The sequence below is a fragment of the Erythrolamprus reginae genome, chromosome 2 (assembly GCF_031021105.1).
Source record: "Erythrolamprus reginae isolate rEryReg1 chromosome 2, rEryReg1.hap1, whole genome shotgun sequence".
Taxonomy (NCBI): Eukaryota; Metazoa; Chordata; class Lepidosauria; order Squamata; family Dipsadidae; genus Erythrolamprus; species Erythrolamprus reginae.
In genome coordinates this window covers 281,768,885-281,787,866 of record NC_091951.1, presented here as the reverse complement: position 1 = coordinate 281,787,866, position 18,982 = coordinate 281,768,885, and the positions used below count along the sequence as shown (strand labels likewise).

Sequence of the window (18,982 nt, the reverse complement as noted above, 5' to 3'; positions counted from 1 at the left end):
GCATTCCACCTGTGGCACGCGTGTCATAGGTTTGCCATCATGGCTATAGGGAGTTATATAAATTGGTAAATTATATATATCTGGGGATAAGAAGTCCTCTTTTGCAATGGTGAAAAAAACCTTGGTGAAAGTGAAGTTTTCGTGTGTTAATGGATGCACTTAAAGCAATATAATTAGGGTTGTTTTAAAAAAAAAATACAATTGATTCAAGAATTTAGAACAGCAAATATACCATCCAGATGTGTTGAGACTGCAACTCTCAGAATATCAAGACAGCCAAATTCTCCGCCACACCTTTTAAAAATCCTTCATATGCAATGGAAAAATGAAAGTCTTCTTGGTGACTTCATGGAGGTACCCATGAAGGTTTTTGGGGAAGAAAAATAGAAGTGTTTTTCCATTGATTTCTTTTGGTCAAGGTCTCCAATTTTGTAGTACTGTATTAAGCTGAAAGCTCTGGTATTTAGTGATAATGATGTCCGAGTATGTGCTTTGTTAATGGAGTGAAGTTCCTGATTTTCCCCTTCAAGGCAGCTTACCATAACATGCAAGACAACTAATTAAGTTATAGTCAAAGTATTAAAACTCATCAACTAAGAACTCACCGATAAAAATCCATTAGCAACAGTATCCAAGTGTTTAAACACTTAGTTCAACAAGATAATTTAAATATCAAAAGCCACTCTGAATAAAAATGGTTTTTTGCTTTCAGGCGGAAGGACAACAGATGTCTTTGTCAGGAAGTTTGGTAGCCAAAGAGTGGCTACCAAAGTGTTTCTGCCAAATGTGTCTCTAGCGATATTAGGGGGAGTGGGGAAATGAGCTGCCTTCCAAGGATCTGAAAACTTGGTGTGTTGGCTTGGCTTGGCTTTCACCTGGAATGAGATCAGGGATACATTCTTCCCAGTTCCTCCGGGTTCGGCCAAACCGGTAGCGACCCACTGGTGATATCACGATGACATCACCGAACAGGATCGGGCGATGTCAGTCCATGGGTGCGGCCATCTTTTTTTTTTGAACTTTTTTCCTTCTGAGCATGTGCAAAAGCCGAGTTCCAGCACTGTGCATGCGGTTGCCATCTTTTTTTGGCTCCTCCCCACCCCAAATTTTTCATTACTGCACATGTGCGTGCCTAAATGGCGTGGGAGGGAACAAACTGCTAGTGAGGTAAGTTGGAACCCAACCCTGGATGAGATGATCACTTAGGAAGATTCTTTGGGTAGTAGCGAGTTTTCTGTCTGTATCTTTCATTCATTTAATTTTCCGGATGATTGGAATTTGCTCCTAGATCCATCAACTGAAGGCTAAAATTAAAGCAAAGATCTATTTTTAGTTTGGCCATCTGAGCTTCATGTGCACAAAGCACCCTGATTCAGGATCCTCATTTTGTAAGAACTATACCATAATGTGGAATACGCTGTACTCCAGTGTAATATTGTACTTGACCTTTTGGATTAATATTTGGATCATGGCATTAACCTTTGGAAAATCCAATTTATCTGCGTTTAGGTTTGACAGATTGAAAAAGGAGGAATAATAAGCCTTTGAAAGTTGTCTTGGATTGTCAGATGATTAGCTTTACAGTCCTGTTAGAAATTTGATCTAGTTACCTGCTTTATGTTTGTTTTAGGCACCTTCATAAACATCCATTTAATTATCTACTCTCTTGTGAAAATAAAGGAAACAAATCATTTAGTTATACTATACATTGTTGTTATCCCTCATGTCATTCAGGATTAAGATCTAATGTTATATAAGGAATGCTTTTCCCCATTCCTAATGCTTTTTGTGCAGACTTACTTGATGTATTTTATGGTTTATGATATACCCTAATATATGGGCATTTCCAGGTGTGAGTGTAGAGTTGTTTGTGGATTAAATTCCTGTCCCACGTACAATATTGTCCACTAATTCTAACTATGGTATCTGTTCGTTTTGGCCAGTGTGCCAGCAGTATTCCCTCTTGTACTCTTATGACAACACTGTTGTTGGGTTCTTGCTGGATGTTCCTAATGTCTATCATGAGGATTTAGTTTGTTCCTTTGTTTTTAATAAATCCTTTTGTCAAAGTAGAAATTATATCTGCAGAAGAGAATATCTTTTGTTGGATTGTGTTGTTTGGAATGATGTGTGTGGTCATTGGAAGTAGCTCTTGTTTCAGTCCTTCGCCAAGCTCCTGTTCTCTTGATGCTTAGACTGGACACAAACATTATTGAAGAGGTCAAAACACACAAGGAGTTTGGCAGCTGATCCCCATGAAAAATAGCATTTACTTTTGTTTTTTAATTGATTGGTGGGGAGGGAGGTTAGTACAGACCAGTGATGGGCTACCAAAAGTTTTATTACCACACTGTGAGCGTGGCTTATGCATTTTCTTTCAAGACCTTTCAATGCAAATTGGATGCTCTGGGGTGGAGCTCCATTTTCTCTACCCCACTGTACCCCGCAGTAGCCCACACCTGATTATCTACTATATAAAGTGTATGTACACACAGCTCTTCTAAAATTATACAGATTCAACCTCATTTACTGTGACAGGAAAAACATAGCCAGAGCCCAGAAGGGGGAAAAAGAAAAAGAAAATCAAAATTTTGCTACAGGTATTATGTACTTGACCAAAATTTTGCTACCGGTACTGCGTACCTGACCATACCCATAGGAGCCCATCATTGGTACAAACCAACTATTAACCAAGTAGAGTGGTAAAAGCTAACTGGTTGATACATATCATAGATGGATAGACAGATAGATGAGATAGATGATAGATAGATAGAGAGAGAGAGAGAGAGAGAGAGAGAGAGAGAGAGAGAGAGAGATCAACCAGTTACCATATATATTTGTGTGTATGTGTGTGTATATATGCATTAATGAATGAATGAATGAAGGAAGGAAAAGGAAGTTTTGATTTTACTGTTGATTCACTTTGAATGTTATAAACTTGAAAAAAAATATGCCTGTTTCTATAAGTTTCTGGTCTCTTAATGGATCTAGAAGTCCTTAAAAATCCAGAAATTGTTTCCTCAGCATGTCAGTGTACCTTCCACTTGGTAGGATGCAGGCCACAGTTTATTGGCTCATATATTTGTCTCTAGCTTAGAGATGCTATCTTCTATAGAATGACTAAGGCATGCTAAGGATAAATTAAGCTTGGGTTGTGTGGCTGGCACGTTGCCCAACATTTGTCAAAAAAGACAGACACTATACTTACTGACAGAAGGCAATGTTGCATGTGGCACAGGAATGATTAAGATTAGTAACCCTGTCTGTACCTTTTGTATCTTACTGGAAATTGTTTTGGGAAAGACTTAATAAATCAACACCATAATTAGAGGTCAGTATCAGTGGGCTCATCTAGTGATGATTAGATGACATGAATGATTGTGTAAGAACAAGTGCGAGAATATAGAAATGATGACTGGGTCATTTAAAGATTTAGAGAAACAATGCTATTAGTGAAGATCTGCATTAAAAAAATCAGTGACCATTGGTTTGGAGAAAATCATTAAACTAGAGTATATGTAGTTTAAGCATATCTGATTCGATTACTATAAAAGGCTGAAATATAGTAATGAATGAAGTACAAAGATAAGGACATTTTGAATGTGTGTTAAAGTGTAGTTTAATAATGTTAACAATAGAGCCAGGGTGGTACAGTGGCTAGCTGTAGTTCAGCAGTTCAAATCTCACAACCTGCTCAAGGTTGACTCAGCCTTCCATCCTTCCAAGGTGGGTAAAATGAGGATCCAGATTGTTGGGGGCAATATGCTGATTCTGTAAACCGCTTAGAGGGCTGTAAAAGCACTATGAAGTAGTATATAAGTCTAAATACTTAATGGTTAGATCTTGCGGGGAAAGTGAAAGAAATTAGACTGTAGATAAACTGCAAAAAAGAGAAAGTGTAAAATATATGAAGAAATATGAAGGAAAAAAAGAGGATACGGAAAGTGCTTCAAATACAGTGAAAATTTATGTTGCACAGTGAAGAAAGTGTTGGGAATAAGTTTGAAAAGGGATACTGGGTGGTATCGGGTGAAATGTTACCAGTTTGGGCCAGTTTGCCTCAACTGGTAATAAAAAATGCTATGGTTTGTGTTCTACCGGGCTCTATGGTATGAGTCTCCCGAAAATTCAAGGGTACAAATTTCAGACACACACACACTTGAAAGTTCAAAAACAATGTTCTTTATCACAAAAATTCAAAAGAAACAAAGCACCCTTTTTGTATTGCAAAGAGCACTTGTCCCAAAACAACCTGGTAGTCTGTACAATCCCCTTAATCAGTCCTTAAGTACTTAGCTAGCAGCTGTGAAGGAACGTCACAGCCCTCCTTCTTCCACGAAGTGAGACACACACACTTTGCTTTGGTTCAAAGTCGTGAAAAATCAACAAAGTCCAGAAATAGTAAGGCATGGTTCTGAAGAAACAACGATCAGATACTCTTCCATAACGGCCAAGCCAGCACGCTGCTATTTATTGCCTGGAGCCCCACCCAAACACAGATGGCCTCTCTTATTTCCTGTAATATTTCTTCAATTGGTCTCTTCTGTGCATAATTCTGTGCATGTGTGGGCCTAACACTTCCTCATCCAAATCGACCGAAGATAATAGAGATTGGCTTCCTGGGCTGTGTGCCAAGCCCCCCTCTTCCAAGTCACCCCTACCACCTTCTTCGTCTGAGGAAACTGCACTACCTGGCTCTGTCGGCAATAATACAGGCCTATGACATGTTGATGTTTCCCCTGCATCCACCTCCACATTCCTTGGGGCAGGAGCTGGGCCAAAATCAACCACAACAATTTGTAGAACTCGTAGCCCCTAAGTCTTTGCAGGTTTTTTTCATTGCTCTACTTCCTCAGAATTTTTCTTTCCAGCCCTAACTAGGTTCTAACAATGTTCCCAGCTCTTACTGGCTTGAAAGCTCTTTCATTGTTACTCTCTCCAAATAAGGTTTTTTAAAAAGCCCTAACCAGGGGATAAAATAATGTGGTGAAACTGACCAGACTAAGGATGCTAGCCAGATGAATGTCTGGTAAGTAGATTCTTTTCCCTATTTTCCTCCCCCAAAACTAAGGTGTGTCTTATACCCCAAAAATATGTGATTGCAAAAATGTAATCAAAGACAGCAAGGAAACAGTAAAGACAAAAGGAAGCCGAGAATACACAGAACAATTTTGATAGAAATTAAAAATTGTTTTGAAACGGGATGACAGCTAAACAAGTTGCCTCCAGCCGAGTGAATGGAATTACAAATAGCAGTGATGAAATGCTTTGGAATGAGACTGAAGGAAAGGAATTTTGGGATTGTTATTTTAGAGATTTGCAAGGGAATGCTAGAGATGTGTCAAAGACTGAATTTGAAACAAATGCTAGTTAGGAAAGAACATAGTAAATTCATTAAGAATGTTCAAAAATGGTGAAGTTGCAGGGCCAGATGATGTAACTAGATAAATGTTATTCTTTATGTACTCATTTGATCTATTTATAAGTCACTCCAGTTGCCAAAACAATTGTGGATAAATTAGGAACAAATTTTGCTTATGGAATGGCTGGTGAGCTGGAGAAGTGCTGGGTATACAGTCATAATTGATTGGATTAGGACCAACAAACAGAGTTTAGAAGTGTCATTTCTTGACATGTGTGTCTATGAGTGATTGGCAATTTATGATTGGAAGATTTGTAGTTTCCAAATCTAAAGTATAGATTTTGATAAGCTGAAGAAAGTTTTATCACAGGTACATGATACTTTTACCAATTTTGCATGGCCTGGGAGTTCTGCATTTAGCAATGTTCGGATTACATCCAGTCCCACAAATAAGTACATTAAATGTCCCAATTTCCAAGACCTGCTTAAACAGTCAAATTTTAATGATTTCCTAAAAATCATTAGGAGCCGTTCAGATTTTCAGGGAAACTAAACAATCACTTCTGATGATTGTTGTCGACATTCCTTGAGAAAAGGGATACACCACCAGATCTTATCATATGGGCTGATACAATTGAAAGTATATAGCAGGGTGGAACCTTTTTGGAATCAAGTGTCCAAACCACAATGTGTATGCATGTGCTCTGGAGCACTAGAAACCCAAAGACTAGATGGCCAGCACACATATGCATATTTTTGGCTGTTTCTGGGCCATTTTTCAGGGCAAAAATGGCCTGGAAACGGAGATTAGAACTGCTCCCACCCTCCTTGCCTTTCGCAAGCTCCTAAAAACCCACCTATGTCGCCAGGCTTGGGGAAGTTGATATGCCCTTAGCTAATACGAGTTATGTATGGGGTTTTGGGGGGATTGTGTGATGAACTTTTTTTATGATAAGGGTTTTTATCTGTTTTTAATATTGGATTTGTATATTGTGTATTGTGTTGTGACCCGCCCCGAGTCTTCGGAGACGGGCGGCATACAAATCTAATAAATTATTATTATATTAAATTATTAATTATGACAAATAAATAAAAATTATGAGTAGAATTATATATTAGTCCCATGATGGTGAACCTATGGCACGTGTGCCACAAGTGGCATGTGGATCTATATCAGTGGTCATGTAAGCTCAGGTCCGGCTCACGTGGGCATTGGCCAGCTGAATTTTGGGCCTTCTGGGCCCACTGGGAGTTGGGAAACAGCCTGTTTTCAGTCCCTGGAGGGGGTAAGGAAGGCACGTTTTTTGCTCTCCCCAAGTTCCAGAGCCTTACTAGGAGCATGGGGAGAGCGAAAACAGCCTTCCCCACCCTCTGGAGGTCCTTCGGAGGCCGGAAACTTTCCATTTGCCAACTTCCGGTTGAACCAGGAGTTTCATTTTTTTGCTCTCCCCAAGCTTCAGAATCTTTCTGAAGCCTGGGGGCCTCCCCCCCCCCCAGAAGCGCCCTGTAGGCCAGAACTGGCCTGTTTCCCAACTTGAAATGGCAAATTGTGTTTGTTTATGTTTATGTTTATTTAGATCCGCAGACTCGGGGCGGCTCACAACAAAGTGAAAAAACAGTTTACAACAAATCTAAATTTCTACTAAAAACATTTTAAAAACCCCATTTTCTAAACACACACACATACACACATACCATGCATAAATTGTATATGCCCGGGGGAGATGTCTCAGTTCCCCCATGCCTGACGACACAGGTGGGTCTTAAGGAGCTTACGAAAGGCAAGGAGAGTAGGGGCAGTTCTAATCTCCGGGGGGAGTTGGTTCCAGAGGGCTGGGGCCACCACAGAGAAGGCTCTTCCCCTGGGGCCCGCCAACCAACATTGTTTAATTGACGGGACCCAGAGAAGGCCCACTCTGGGACCTAATCGGTCGCTGGGATTCGTGCGGCAGAAGGTGGTCTCGGAGATATTCTGGTCCAGTGCCATGAAGGGCTTTAAAGGTCATAACCAACACTTTGAATTGTGACCGGAAGTTGATCGGCAACCAATGCAGACTGCGGAGTGTTGGTGAAACATGGGCATACCTAGGTAGGCCCATGACTGCTCTCGCAGATGCATTTTGCACGATCTGAAGTTTCCGAACACTTTTCAAAGGTAGCCCCATGTAGAGAGCATTACAGTAGTCGAACCTCGAGGTGATGAGGGCATGAGTGACTGTGAGCAGTGAGTCCCTGTCCAGATAGGGCCGCAACTGGTGCACCAGGCGAACCTGGGCAAACGCCCCCCTCGCCACAGCTGAAATATGGTTCTCTTGAATGTTTCCGGCCTCCAGAGGACCTCCGAGGGGTTGGAGAAGGCTGTTTTTGTTCTCCCCAGGCTCCTAGAAAGGCTCTGATGCCTGGACAGACTGAAAAATGGGCATGCCATCAGGCGCCGGGAACAGGGGGGTGTCATGCACGCATTCACCACAAATTGTGTCCTGAACAAAGATATGATGTTAGTTTGGTACTTGAATAAGAAGTTTGCAAAAGTAGTATTAAGATTGTGACATTTTTCCTTCTTAATGATAAGGTTTGCTTGAATTTTGGAGATGATACCTGTAGAATGAATTTTTGTTATCTGTCAGTGAAAAAGATTTGTTGAATAATTTAAAATTTCTCATGTGCTTCTTTTCTCCACTTCTTACTATTATTGGTATATGAAATGTTACTTCGTAATTGCTACCTGAATATACTATTTGCAAAATGCATTAAAGCTGTTAATATATCTCAGAATAAATCACCACAATTACTTTTATTCATAACTAAACGTACTAAAAGATCTGCTCTCAACATAATTTCCGTAGATTTCTAAAACCATCTGTTGATTTATTATTTTTGCTTTGGCTTTATGCAAGCTTGGAAACTGTCCACTTTTTTTGCTGTTACGTTATAATGCTGATTGGTTGAATTTGCCTTGTTAAGTGAGATTAATAGAGTTTGACAGCATCTTGAGTCAGGGGCAATCATGTCCATTGATATTAAACAGTTGGCCACTTACAATGCTGTCCTTTGACATAAGTTTTGAAATGAGTTGAAATTCTGATGCGTCCAGAAATAAATCAGTATATGAACTTGAGTTTGGATGGCAGAGCATGTATTTTACATATAAGATAGTCATAAGTGTTATTTGAATCTACAGATATTGTACACATTGCAAAATAAAATTGGGCATGATTTGCTGAAAGCAGAATGGAATTGTTGGGAAGTCCAATTTTTTTGAAATGGGGTTTAACAGTCAAAATCAAACCCGACACTTGTGCAATATTTTGATAGATTTGCATACATGTCAATTTTGCATTCTGTCAGTTAATAAAATTATGACACATTTACATGTTTCATGTATCTATGGCTACTGCTACAGTTTCTTTCTCATTTGGAAAATAGTTTTCATTCAAAGTAGTCATGAACTAACTGAAATTCAATTAGAGCTTTTACAGGATTATGGTATTATTAATAATTTCACTCAATATTTCCAAATATCAAAAAGATTAGTTGCAATTGCACAAATGAGAAGAGTGAGGAATTGATATTTTTATTTGCTCTTTCTAAAACATGAGCCCAAGGTATTTAGAGGCAGAAGTTGCAGTTGTTAGAAAAAATACTTTTACAACTCATCGTATTGCAGTTCCTAATTCTTATTATTGCCATTGATTTTATTCTTTTTTTAAAAAATGGAAATCACTGTGGTTCTGCCGTTGTTCACCATTCTACATTTTTACCTTGTTCCTTGGAAATAGCCTTAAAAGCTACTTCTTTCACACATTACCTTCTTTTTTGGGGGGGCCATGCTCACGTTGCTCACAAATATTTTTTTCTATTGTGTTTCTGTCTCTTATCTATCTCAAAGGAAGGTACAGATCCCCAGCTCAATTCTAAGGCACATGTGCTGCTGTGTCCCTCTGCCTGGTTTTGTATGTAGGCTCTGAAATTAGTTAGAGTTCTACATGGTGTACCAAAACTCTGGTCACCCAGAATAAAGGGGAAAATGAAATTCTGAGAAATATAACAGCAAGATGATTGATTTGAGCTGAGGGCCTTGTTGGTGTATCAGGAAACAAGCTGAAAAGATAACACATGTGTAAATTGACTCCTCATAAGCCCAAGGGTGATTCCATGTTTGTCTAGGTCACTGGTGGTGAACCTTTTTCCCCTTAGCTGCCGAAAAAGCATGGGTGTGCACTATCGCACATGTATGAGTGCCTATGCCCATAATTCAATGCCTGTGAGGGGCGAAAACAACTCCTCCCGTCCCCCAGAGGCCCTCTGGAGGGTGGAAATGGCCTGTTTCCCAACTTCTGATGGGCCCAGTATTGCTTGTGCTTCGCCCTCCCCAGGCTCCAAAAGCTTCCCTGGAGCTGGGGGAGGGTAGAAATGCCCCCCCCTCGGAGCCTGGAAGCCAAAACCGCCCTCCCCAGAGCCTCTATGTTCGCCAAAAATCAGCTGGCCAGCACACACATGCACATTGGAGCTGAGCTAGGGCAACAGTTCGCGTGTCAGCAAATATGGCTCCACGTGCCACCTGTGGCACTCGTGCCATATGTTCACCATCACTGCTCTAGAAGATTGTATATATGTGTTTGTACACGTTACATAAATGTCCTCTAAATGCATTGTGAAGGTATACCCGGTTTTCCCCAAAATAAGACATCCCCTGATAATAAGCCCAATTGGGCTTTTGAATGCATGGCAATAAGGCCAAAGGTTCTATTTCAGTGTTCAAAAAATATAAGACAGGGTCTTATTTTCGAGGAAACAGGGTAGCACTGAGAATCCTGTTAAATACTGTAATATACTTTACAGCACCCCTCTGGGCAGTTTAAAATGTCAGCATATTGCCTTCAGTCGGTCAGAATCAAATTCCTAGCCGTGGGCAGAGTTTACCTGCAATATTGCATTCTAACCACTGTGCCACACTCCCACATTTAATCAGCAAATAAATTATACAAAACAAAATACATTCTAGCTCCTACTCCTGTTTAAAGGCTAAGCATTCATGGCTAAAAATGCTCTTGAAATATTTATTAATTCATTCAATTTTTCATGCTGCATTTTCCCTTACACTCAGGGCGGCTTACAACATATTAGCAATAGCACTTTTTAACAGAGCCAGCATATTGCCCCTACAATCCGGGTCCTCATTTTACCCACCTCGGAAGGATGGAAGGATGAGTCAACCTTGAGGCGATGATGAGATTTGAACTGCTGACCTGCACATCTAGTAGTCAACTTAAGCGACCTGCAGTACTGCACTCTACCCACTGCACCACCTTGACTCGAAATAATTAGTGTTCTGTCAATTTAAGTACAGCTCTGAAAAACACAGGTTTAATAAAGACTGTAATAGATGAAACGCAGGTAGTCATAAACTTACCACCATAATTGAGACTGGAATTTTATCACCAAGTGATGTGGTTGTTGAGTGACCAGACCTGATTTTATTACTATTTTTACTGTTGTTGTTAAGTGAATCGTGCAGCTGTTAAGTGAATCCAGTTTCCCCAATTGACTTCATTTGTCATAAACCGACAGGGAAAGTTGCAAATCGCAATCGTGTGACTGTAAGATGCTGCAAACTGGATCTTTTTAAAGACATGACCGCAGGCTTGGTGCAACCGTCATCAGCCAATTTTTCCCAGGCTGTTGTAACTTTGAACCATCATTAAATGAACCATCATAAGTCAAGAACAACCTGTAAGTCCCTACATATTTAGAAAAAATATGAATGACAAGACCTAATATTTACATGTCTTCAAGTACTGAAATGTCACTTGGACATTGATCATGAGAATGATCATGAAGCCTCTAGGCGTCAAAGCCCCCTTAGTATGGCCATTGCTGAGAATTCTGGGTATTGAAGTCCGCACGTTTGGAGGGCACCTAGGTTGGGAAGCTGCCTTCCCAAATCTTATTGCCATTTAATTTGTCATGACATCCATATTCTGATCCACTAAACTTCTCTACGGGAAAACTAGGCCAGTGATGGCAAACTTTTTTTTCCTCGGGTACCAAAAGAGGACGTGTGTGTGCTATCGCGCATGTGTAAGTGCCCACTCCCATAACTGAATGCCTGGGGAGGGCGAAAACAGCTTCTCCCACCCCCCCCAGAGGCCCTCGGGAGGCTGAAAATGACCTGTTTCCCAACTTCTGGTGGGCCTAATAGGCTTTCACCCTCCAAATGCTTCCCTGGAGCTGGGGGAGAGGGTAAAAACGCCCTCTCCCATCCCCCAGAGGCTCCCTGGAAGCCAAAAATGCTTTCCCAGAGCCTCTGTGTGAGCCAAAAATCAGCTGGACGGCACACACATGCATGTTGGAGCTGAGCTAGGACAATGGCTTGTGTGCCAGCAGATATGGCTCCACATGGTACCTGTGACACCCATGCCATAGGTTCGCAGTCACTGATCTAGGCTCTCCCAATAGTTTAACTAAATGTACCGTAAGTTGTCTCTGCATTGGAATCTGCAGTTAAGTGACCTTCACTGTTAAGTGACCTTCACTCGACAGTATTTTTATATGTTAACTAGCAGCAGCAAGATATACTAATGTTCGTTGAGTTTTTTTCCTCCTAGCTTCTTTTATTTCCTTTCTGCTTTTGCCAAATTATTTAAGAGAAGAGTGTAAACTGAAGCCATTTATCTTGAAATGTGCCATTGCAGCAGACTGTTTATACAAGTGTAAGAAATTGTAACATAGAAATATTTGGTCTGGTCTGAAAGGAAAAAGGATTTTTTTAAAAACAACAACTTTTATGCACGCAGAAATTTTGATATAATAATAATAATAATAATAATAATTATTATTATTATTATTATTATTTATTAGATTTGTGTGCCGCCCCTTTCCGAAGACTCGGGACGGCTCACAACAATAATAAAAACAATATTATAGCGAAACAAATCTAATATTAAAAAAGAAGCATATAATATGATACTGAAAATGCATGTGTTTAGCATGAATGGACTTGTGACTTGCCTTTGCAGAAGGGAAACTTTTTTTTTCAAGTAAGGAAAATGTATGTGGCTTTTTTTTTGCACTGTACAGTACACCAAATTAGCTCTCTTAAAGGTGCTTCTCTGCTATCACTTGGCACTGCCGAGGTGAGGGAGACAGAGAGAGCGGCCGCCGGCCAGGGAACATTGATTCCCAGCAGAAAGGATCCTAGGCATGGCCACACATTTGGAGCTTCTCTGGCTGGCGTTGCCCAGGTGGGGGAGGACAGAGAGACCTGCTTCCGGCTGGGGAACGGTGGTTTCCAGTGGGGAGGAGCCAAGGCAAGGCTGCGCATTTGGAGCTTCCCCGGTTGGTGAATGGCTCTTTTGAGGTGGTGGGGCTAAGAAAGTGCTTCTCAAATAGTGGGTTGGGCCCCCCTGGGGGGCTGCGGAGCGATGCCAGGGGGGGCATGTGACCCCCAAGGAATATGCGTGGCCCTTCTCAATTGATTCCCCTAACCAAAAACAGGCTCCACTGAGTTCTGTGGATGGTGCAACCTTCCCCAGGCAATAGTTTGCTTGCAGCCTATAATAAATAAAATAATGAATATTAACACAAAAATTCCATTGGGGCCTAGATTGGAGAGTTGGACGCGCGCGAAATGTTTACTACTTTCTAAGGGGGGGGGGCCTAACAGAAAATAATCACTGGGCTAAGAGAACTGCCGCCGGGAACGGCTTGCTGCTTTGTCTCAACAGGGAATGGGCCAGTACCTGGTTGTCCTCCAGTAAGAGGCGCACTGGCCCTCTTGGAAGAATTTGTGGCATATCTATCTATCTATCTATCTATCTATCTATCTATCTATCTATCTATCTATCTATCTATCTATCTATCTATCTATCTTATCTATCTATCTATCTATCTATCTATCTATCTATCTATCTATCTATCTATCTATCTATCTATCCATCCATCCAGTCTAGTCCAGTCCAGTCCGTCTGCCTGCCTGCCTGTCTGTCTATCTGTCTGTCTACCTATCTAATCTATCTATCTATCCATCCATCCATCCCTCCGCCCGCCCACCCGCCCACCTTCCTATTAGATTTATATGCCACCCCTCTCCAACGAGGCCTGGATGATCCCTGGGTGGGGCGGAGGCCCATGCATGTGCAGTTGAGGGGTTTGCATGTGGGGCAGGGGGAGTGCGGGAGAGGGTCATGCACACATGCGCTAATGGGGAACACATTGTATTATGGATAATGGCACTTGGACCTCTGGCCTGCAATGCCAAAAAGGTTCACCATCACTGAACTGTAGAATATTCCGTGCATATGGGAAAATTTATTGGGGGGCCTGTGAGCTTTTAGAATGCGTATAAAGAGTCGATTTTTGCTGGCTAATCCCAAATTGTATATATTTGTCTGTCAGTTGGTGGGCGAGTGAGTCGGGAGTTAAGTTACACACGGCAGAAGATTGGAGAAGAGGCCATGTTTAATCCTCAACTGATGATTCAGACACCACAAGAAGAGACTGCTAATGTACTAACAACGGAAGCACTCAGACAGCACCTTGATTCTACACTACAAGCCAGCAAGATACATGTATATATGTACAACAGGTAAGAGGGAAAGAAAAAAGAAACATTATCTGATCATTTTCTGCAGTAACGTGTGAATCAGAACTTATTCAGAAGGTCCCTAGAAATTTCTTTTATTGTAGGAACAGAGTTTCCTTGAATATTTGCTTTTCAACATTTGCAAAGTTACTAGATTTCCTGGAGAGCTACTTTGGGTGAAGCCAGATGAGTGAGACATTTGTTAAGTGAATTTTGCCGCATTTTATGATTTTTCTTGCCACAGTTGTTAAGTGAATTACTGTAGTTGTTAAGTGAGTATTAACAGTTGTTAAGTGGATCTGGCTTCCCCATTAACTTTGCTTGTCGGAAGGTCACAATAGGTGATGACATGACCCTGGGACATTGCAACCATCATAAATATGAGTCTATGGAGAGGGGCGGCATACAAATCTAATAAATAATAACAATAATAATTGCCAAGAATCTGAATTTTGATCACGTGACCATAGTGATACTACAACAGTCGAAAGTGTGAAAAACAGTCATAAGTTATTTTTTTAAGTGCCGTTGTAACTTTGAGCGGTCACTAAATGAACTGTTGTTAAGTCGAGAATTACCTACACTGTTGGCCTGTTTCAGCCTTCGTTTTCCAGTTCAGGGGCAGGTAAAAAAATGCCAATATGGAAGCTTTCATATGATTTATTCATTCATTCATTCGTTCATTCATTCGATTTTTATGCCACCCTTCTCCTTAGACCTCAGGGCGGCTTACAACCTGTTAGCAATAGCACTTTTTAACAGAGCCAACATATTGCCCCCACAATCTGGGTCCTCATTTTACCCACCTCAGAAGGATGGAAGGCTGAGTCAACCTTGAGCCGGTGATGAGATTTGAACCGCTGATCCACAGATCTACAGTCAGCTTCAGTGGCCTGCAGTACAGAACTCTACCTGCTGTGCCACCCTGGCTCCACATTTCAGCTACAAACCTGATTTTGTTGCGCCCCACTGCATCTGACCCATAGAAACGTAGAAACAGAGAAGACTGGCGGCAGAAAAAGACCTCATGGTCCATCTAGTCTGCCCTTATACTATTTCCTGTATTTTATCTTAGGGTGGATATATGTTTATCCCAGTCATGTTTAAATTCAGTTACTGTGGATTTACCAACCACGACTGCTGGAAGTTTGTTAAAAGGATCTACTACTCTTTCAGTAAAATAATATTTTCTCATGTTGCTTTTGATCTTTCCCCCAACTAACTTCAGATTCTGTCCCCTTGTTCTTGTGTTCACTTTCCTATTAAAAACACTTCCCTCCTGAATCCTTATTTAACCCTTAAACCCTGTTTCTTGTGGGAGCTGGGGAAAATCTTGATTTAGCCACATCTCTAGATGTTCATCATAGTTTACATTGTCCGAAACCATTGTGCTTCTGCTATTAACTTAAAAAAAATAAACATTTCTTTTTGTCATAAAACATATTCAAAGAATAACTTCGGATGGTGTTGCTGACATATCTAGTATAAACAGGTCCCTGTTTTGAGAGTCAGTAATATTAAACAATGGTTTAAGCTAGTATTAAAACACAAATTTCAACTTATCTTGAAGGGATCTTACAGTGAGTTTGTTTTGCAAAGTACAGAAATGTTTTTGATCCAATGTAGATAAACGCTCAGCATAAATTTTCTCTGACATACTGGAAGGATTCAACGCAGCGGGGCCTCCGTTGCATTCACCAAGCGGTAAAGAGAATGGGCATTTTCTCTACAGCATCCTTCTGCGGCATAATATCTTCCAGATGTGCCAGAGTTCTATGCTCTTTAGCAGACATGAGATGTAGCTCACATCTGGAACGTACCAGTTTGGGAAAGCCTGACCTACAATATTGCAAATTTAATTTCCATTAATCTTGCCCGGTGGTTTCTGAGAGAAATGAATTGCATGGTCAGAATCATGAAGGATCCTCAATGCTGGAGGCTAAAAGGCCACCAAAACCTAACTATTATTGCTGTCATGAGAAGATTATACCCACACAGATAAACTATTTTAATTCAAATGACAGTATAGCCTAAGAATGGCAAAAAAGAAAGTTTGAAAATACGGATAATCCTCAATTTACGACCATTTGTTAATGTAATTTTGCTCTTCATTTTCCACAGACAATGGAAATTGGAACACTTATGTCACAAATCAGGGGAACCCATCACAGAAACAGGTTATATGGACAAGGTAAAGACAATGTATTTATTTTATTTTTATTTATTTATAACCTGCCTTTTATTATTTTTTATAAATAACTCAAGACAGTAAACATGAGGACCGCCTTCTGCCGCACGAATCCCAGCGACCGGTTAGGTCCCACAGAGTTGGCCTTCTCCGGGTCCCGATGACTAAACAATGTCATTTGGCGGGACCCAGGGGAAGAGCCTTCTCTGTGGCAGCCCCGACCCTCTGGAACCAGCTCCCCCCAGAGATTAGAACTGCCCTCACCCTTCTTGCCTTTCGTAAACTCCTTAAAACCCACCTCTGCCGTCAGGCATGGGGGAATTGAGACATCTCCCCCGGGCCTATACAGTTTATGCATGGTATGTTTGTGTGTATGTTTGCTTTTAATAAGGGCTTTTCACTGTTTTTTAAATTATTAGATTTGTTGTACATTGTTTTATTGTTGCTGTGAGCCGCCCCGAGTCTGCGGAGAGGGGCAGCATACAAATCAATCAAACAAACAAACAAACAAACAAACAAACAAACAAACACATTGTCCTCCTCATATTTTCTCCCCAAAAATCCTATGAGGTGAGTTGGGCTGAAAGAGCATGACCAAATCACCCAGTTGGCTTTCATGACTAAGACATGATTTGAACTCAGGGTCTCCTGCTTTCTAGCCTGGTGCCTAGAGCAAATTGGCCGTCATGCATTTTTATGTACATTTCTGTAGACGTACAACAATATTTTGAGGAGGGTTTTTTCTCTCTCTCTTTTACAGATTATAGAACACCTTTACCCTTGTTTAATTATCACACCACTGGACTGCTTCTGGGAAGGTGCAAAGTTACAATCTGGGACTGCGTATCTACCGTGAGTAATGTGTGTTGCTTTCTCATTCGTTTTACCAGTTTAATGGGGCTTCACTTAACTACAGTTTATTCTCACGTTGAACACAAAACGTGAGGCCTTCCAGGCAAATATGCATAGAGATTCAATATCTATTTTGCTTGCTTTTCTCTTTAAAGGAGATGTTTAATTACAAAATTAATATCCCATACAATTAAGTTATCTGTTTTGAAAGCAAATACATAGGAGAATTGACATGTGAACCAGTATAGGTGCAGCAATTTCCTGTAGGACTAGCAGCTTATTATTTTTAGCTTCCCTTCAAAGTGTATCGCCACACAGATGTTGCTTCCTCGCAGGTGCCCCGTGTATGAGTTTAGCTTTAGGAATAACCTGATCATTCCATCGGGATCAACATGAACAACAGATGTGAGCCAAACATAAGTTACTTCAGTTTTATTCTCAGGGAATTCTATCACTATCCGTGATTTAATTTGGATTTTGGAATGGGCATGCGTTGAAGTTTGGGGTTGTAAAACAAATAAACGAATAAACAAAATCAAGATGGCAGCCACAATAATCTGATTGAGGTTGGATCACATTTTACATGCATGTCACAATACATGCAAAGGACGGGACATTGATCGCACTGCTGCAGCTGCCATCTTGATTTGTTGACATTTCCCCCTACCTCGGTGATGGCTAACCTTTTTCTCGTTGTGAGCCAAAAATGTGTGTGTGCGCGACTACAGGCACATGTGTTTTTTAGTTTTTTAATTATTAGATTTGTTACCGTATATTGTTCTTATTATTGCTATGAGCTGCCCCGAGTCTACGGAGAGGGGCGGCATACAAATAAATTAAATTAAATTAAATTAAATTAAATTAAATTAAATTAAATTAAATTAAATTAAATTAAATTAAATTAAATTAAATTAAATTAAATAAATTAAATTAAATTAAATTAAATTAAATTAAATTAAATTAAATTAAATTAAATTAAATTAAATTAAATTAAATTAAATTAAATTAAATTAAATTAAATTAAATTAAATTAAATTAAATTAATGCACATGACACCCCTGCACACTCCACACCCCACGCATGGACGTGCATGACCCCCATGTTCCCCCCCCCCGTGCTTGCGTAAGCAACCCCCCGCACTTCCCCCAGTTGTGTCCATGACACCTTCACCCTGTTTTAGGCCTAGCAGGCCTCCCTGCAGCCTCCCTGAACCAAAAAATGGTTCGCGGGGGCACAGCCCCCATCCCCACACATACATGTGCAACACATGTCCTGCATGCACACACACCCTCTACGCATGCATGGCAGATGCCCCAAAATCAGCTGACTGACAGGAAGTGCATGCTCATGCATGCTGGAGCTTAGTGGGACAACAGCTCGCTTGCGCACAGAGAGGCCTATCCCCAGATTGCTCTAAAAGGAAAAGTCTTGTAAAACATGGCCTGGCAAAACACAAATTAAAAATGACTGTAAATCTAACAATTTCTTTTTTAAATTTATTTTATTTTATTTTTTATATTTTTATATATACAAAGACATTGCAAACAAAATAAGTACAAGTAAATAAAAACAAACAAACAAACAGACAGACAAATAAACATAACAGAAAACAAAAGAAAACATATAAACAAAACATTTGGGAAAAGTAATTTCCCCACTCTTTTAGAGAATTTTTCCTCATAACTTGTTATTATTTTGTTAACATATTGCTTTGCGTTGCTTTTGCCTTTTTAAAAAAATCTGTCTTTTGAAAATTTATAATTTATTTATTTTATCATAGTCCTTTCTTCTAGCCAATCATAAAAATTTCCCCATATCTTATAATATTTTGAATCTTCTTTCCCTTCTAATTTTTTTTGACATCATGTCCATCTCTGCACAATCTAACAATTTCTTATTTAAACTTGGGTCCTGGTTTTGTATCCTCACTGCTGGGCTTCCCCAAGCAGCCATCCACTCTGTCTCCCCACAGAGCAGCTCTTCCTACAACTATCCA

The 18,982-nt window shown here is 40.3% G+C and overlaps 1 protein-coding gene across 3 annotated transcripts in view; it reads left to right on the top strand.

The window, feature by feature from the left end:
* Positions 1 to 18,982, top strand: part of PTCH1 (patched 1) — a 129,096-nt gene that overhangs the window by 45,245 nt on the left and 64,869 nt on the right. For all 3 annotated transcript variants that reach the window (XR_011558325.1, XM_070742790.1, XM_070742789.1), the window contains exons 3-5: positions 13,760 to 13,949; positions 16,068 to 16,137; positions 16,895 to 16,986. Coding sequence is in view for 2 of the 3 variants with exons in the window: in XM_070742790.1 (XP_070598891.1) it covers positions 13,760 to 13,949; positions 16,068 to 16,137; positions 16,895 to 16,986 (352 nt within the window). In the remaining variant the exon portion in view is untranslated. The remainder of the gene's footprint in view (positions 1 to 13,759; positions 13,950 to 16,067; positions 16,138 to 16,894; positions 16,987 to 18,982) is intronic.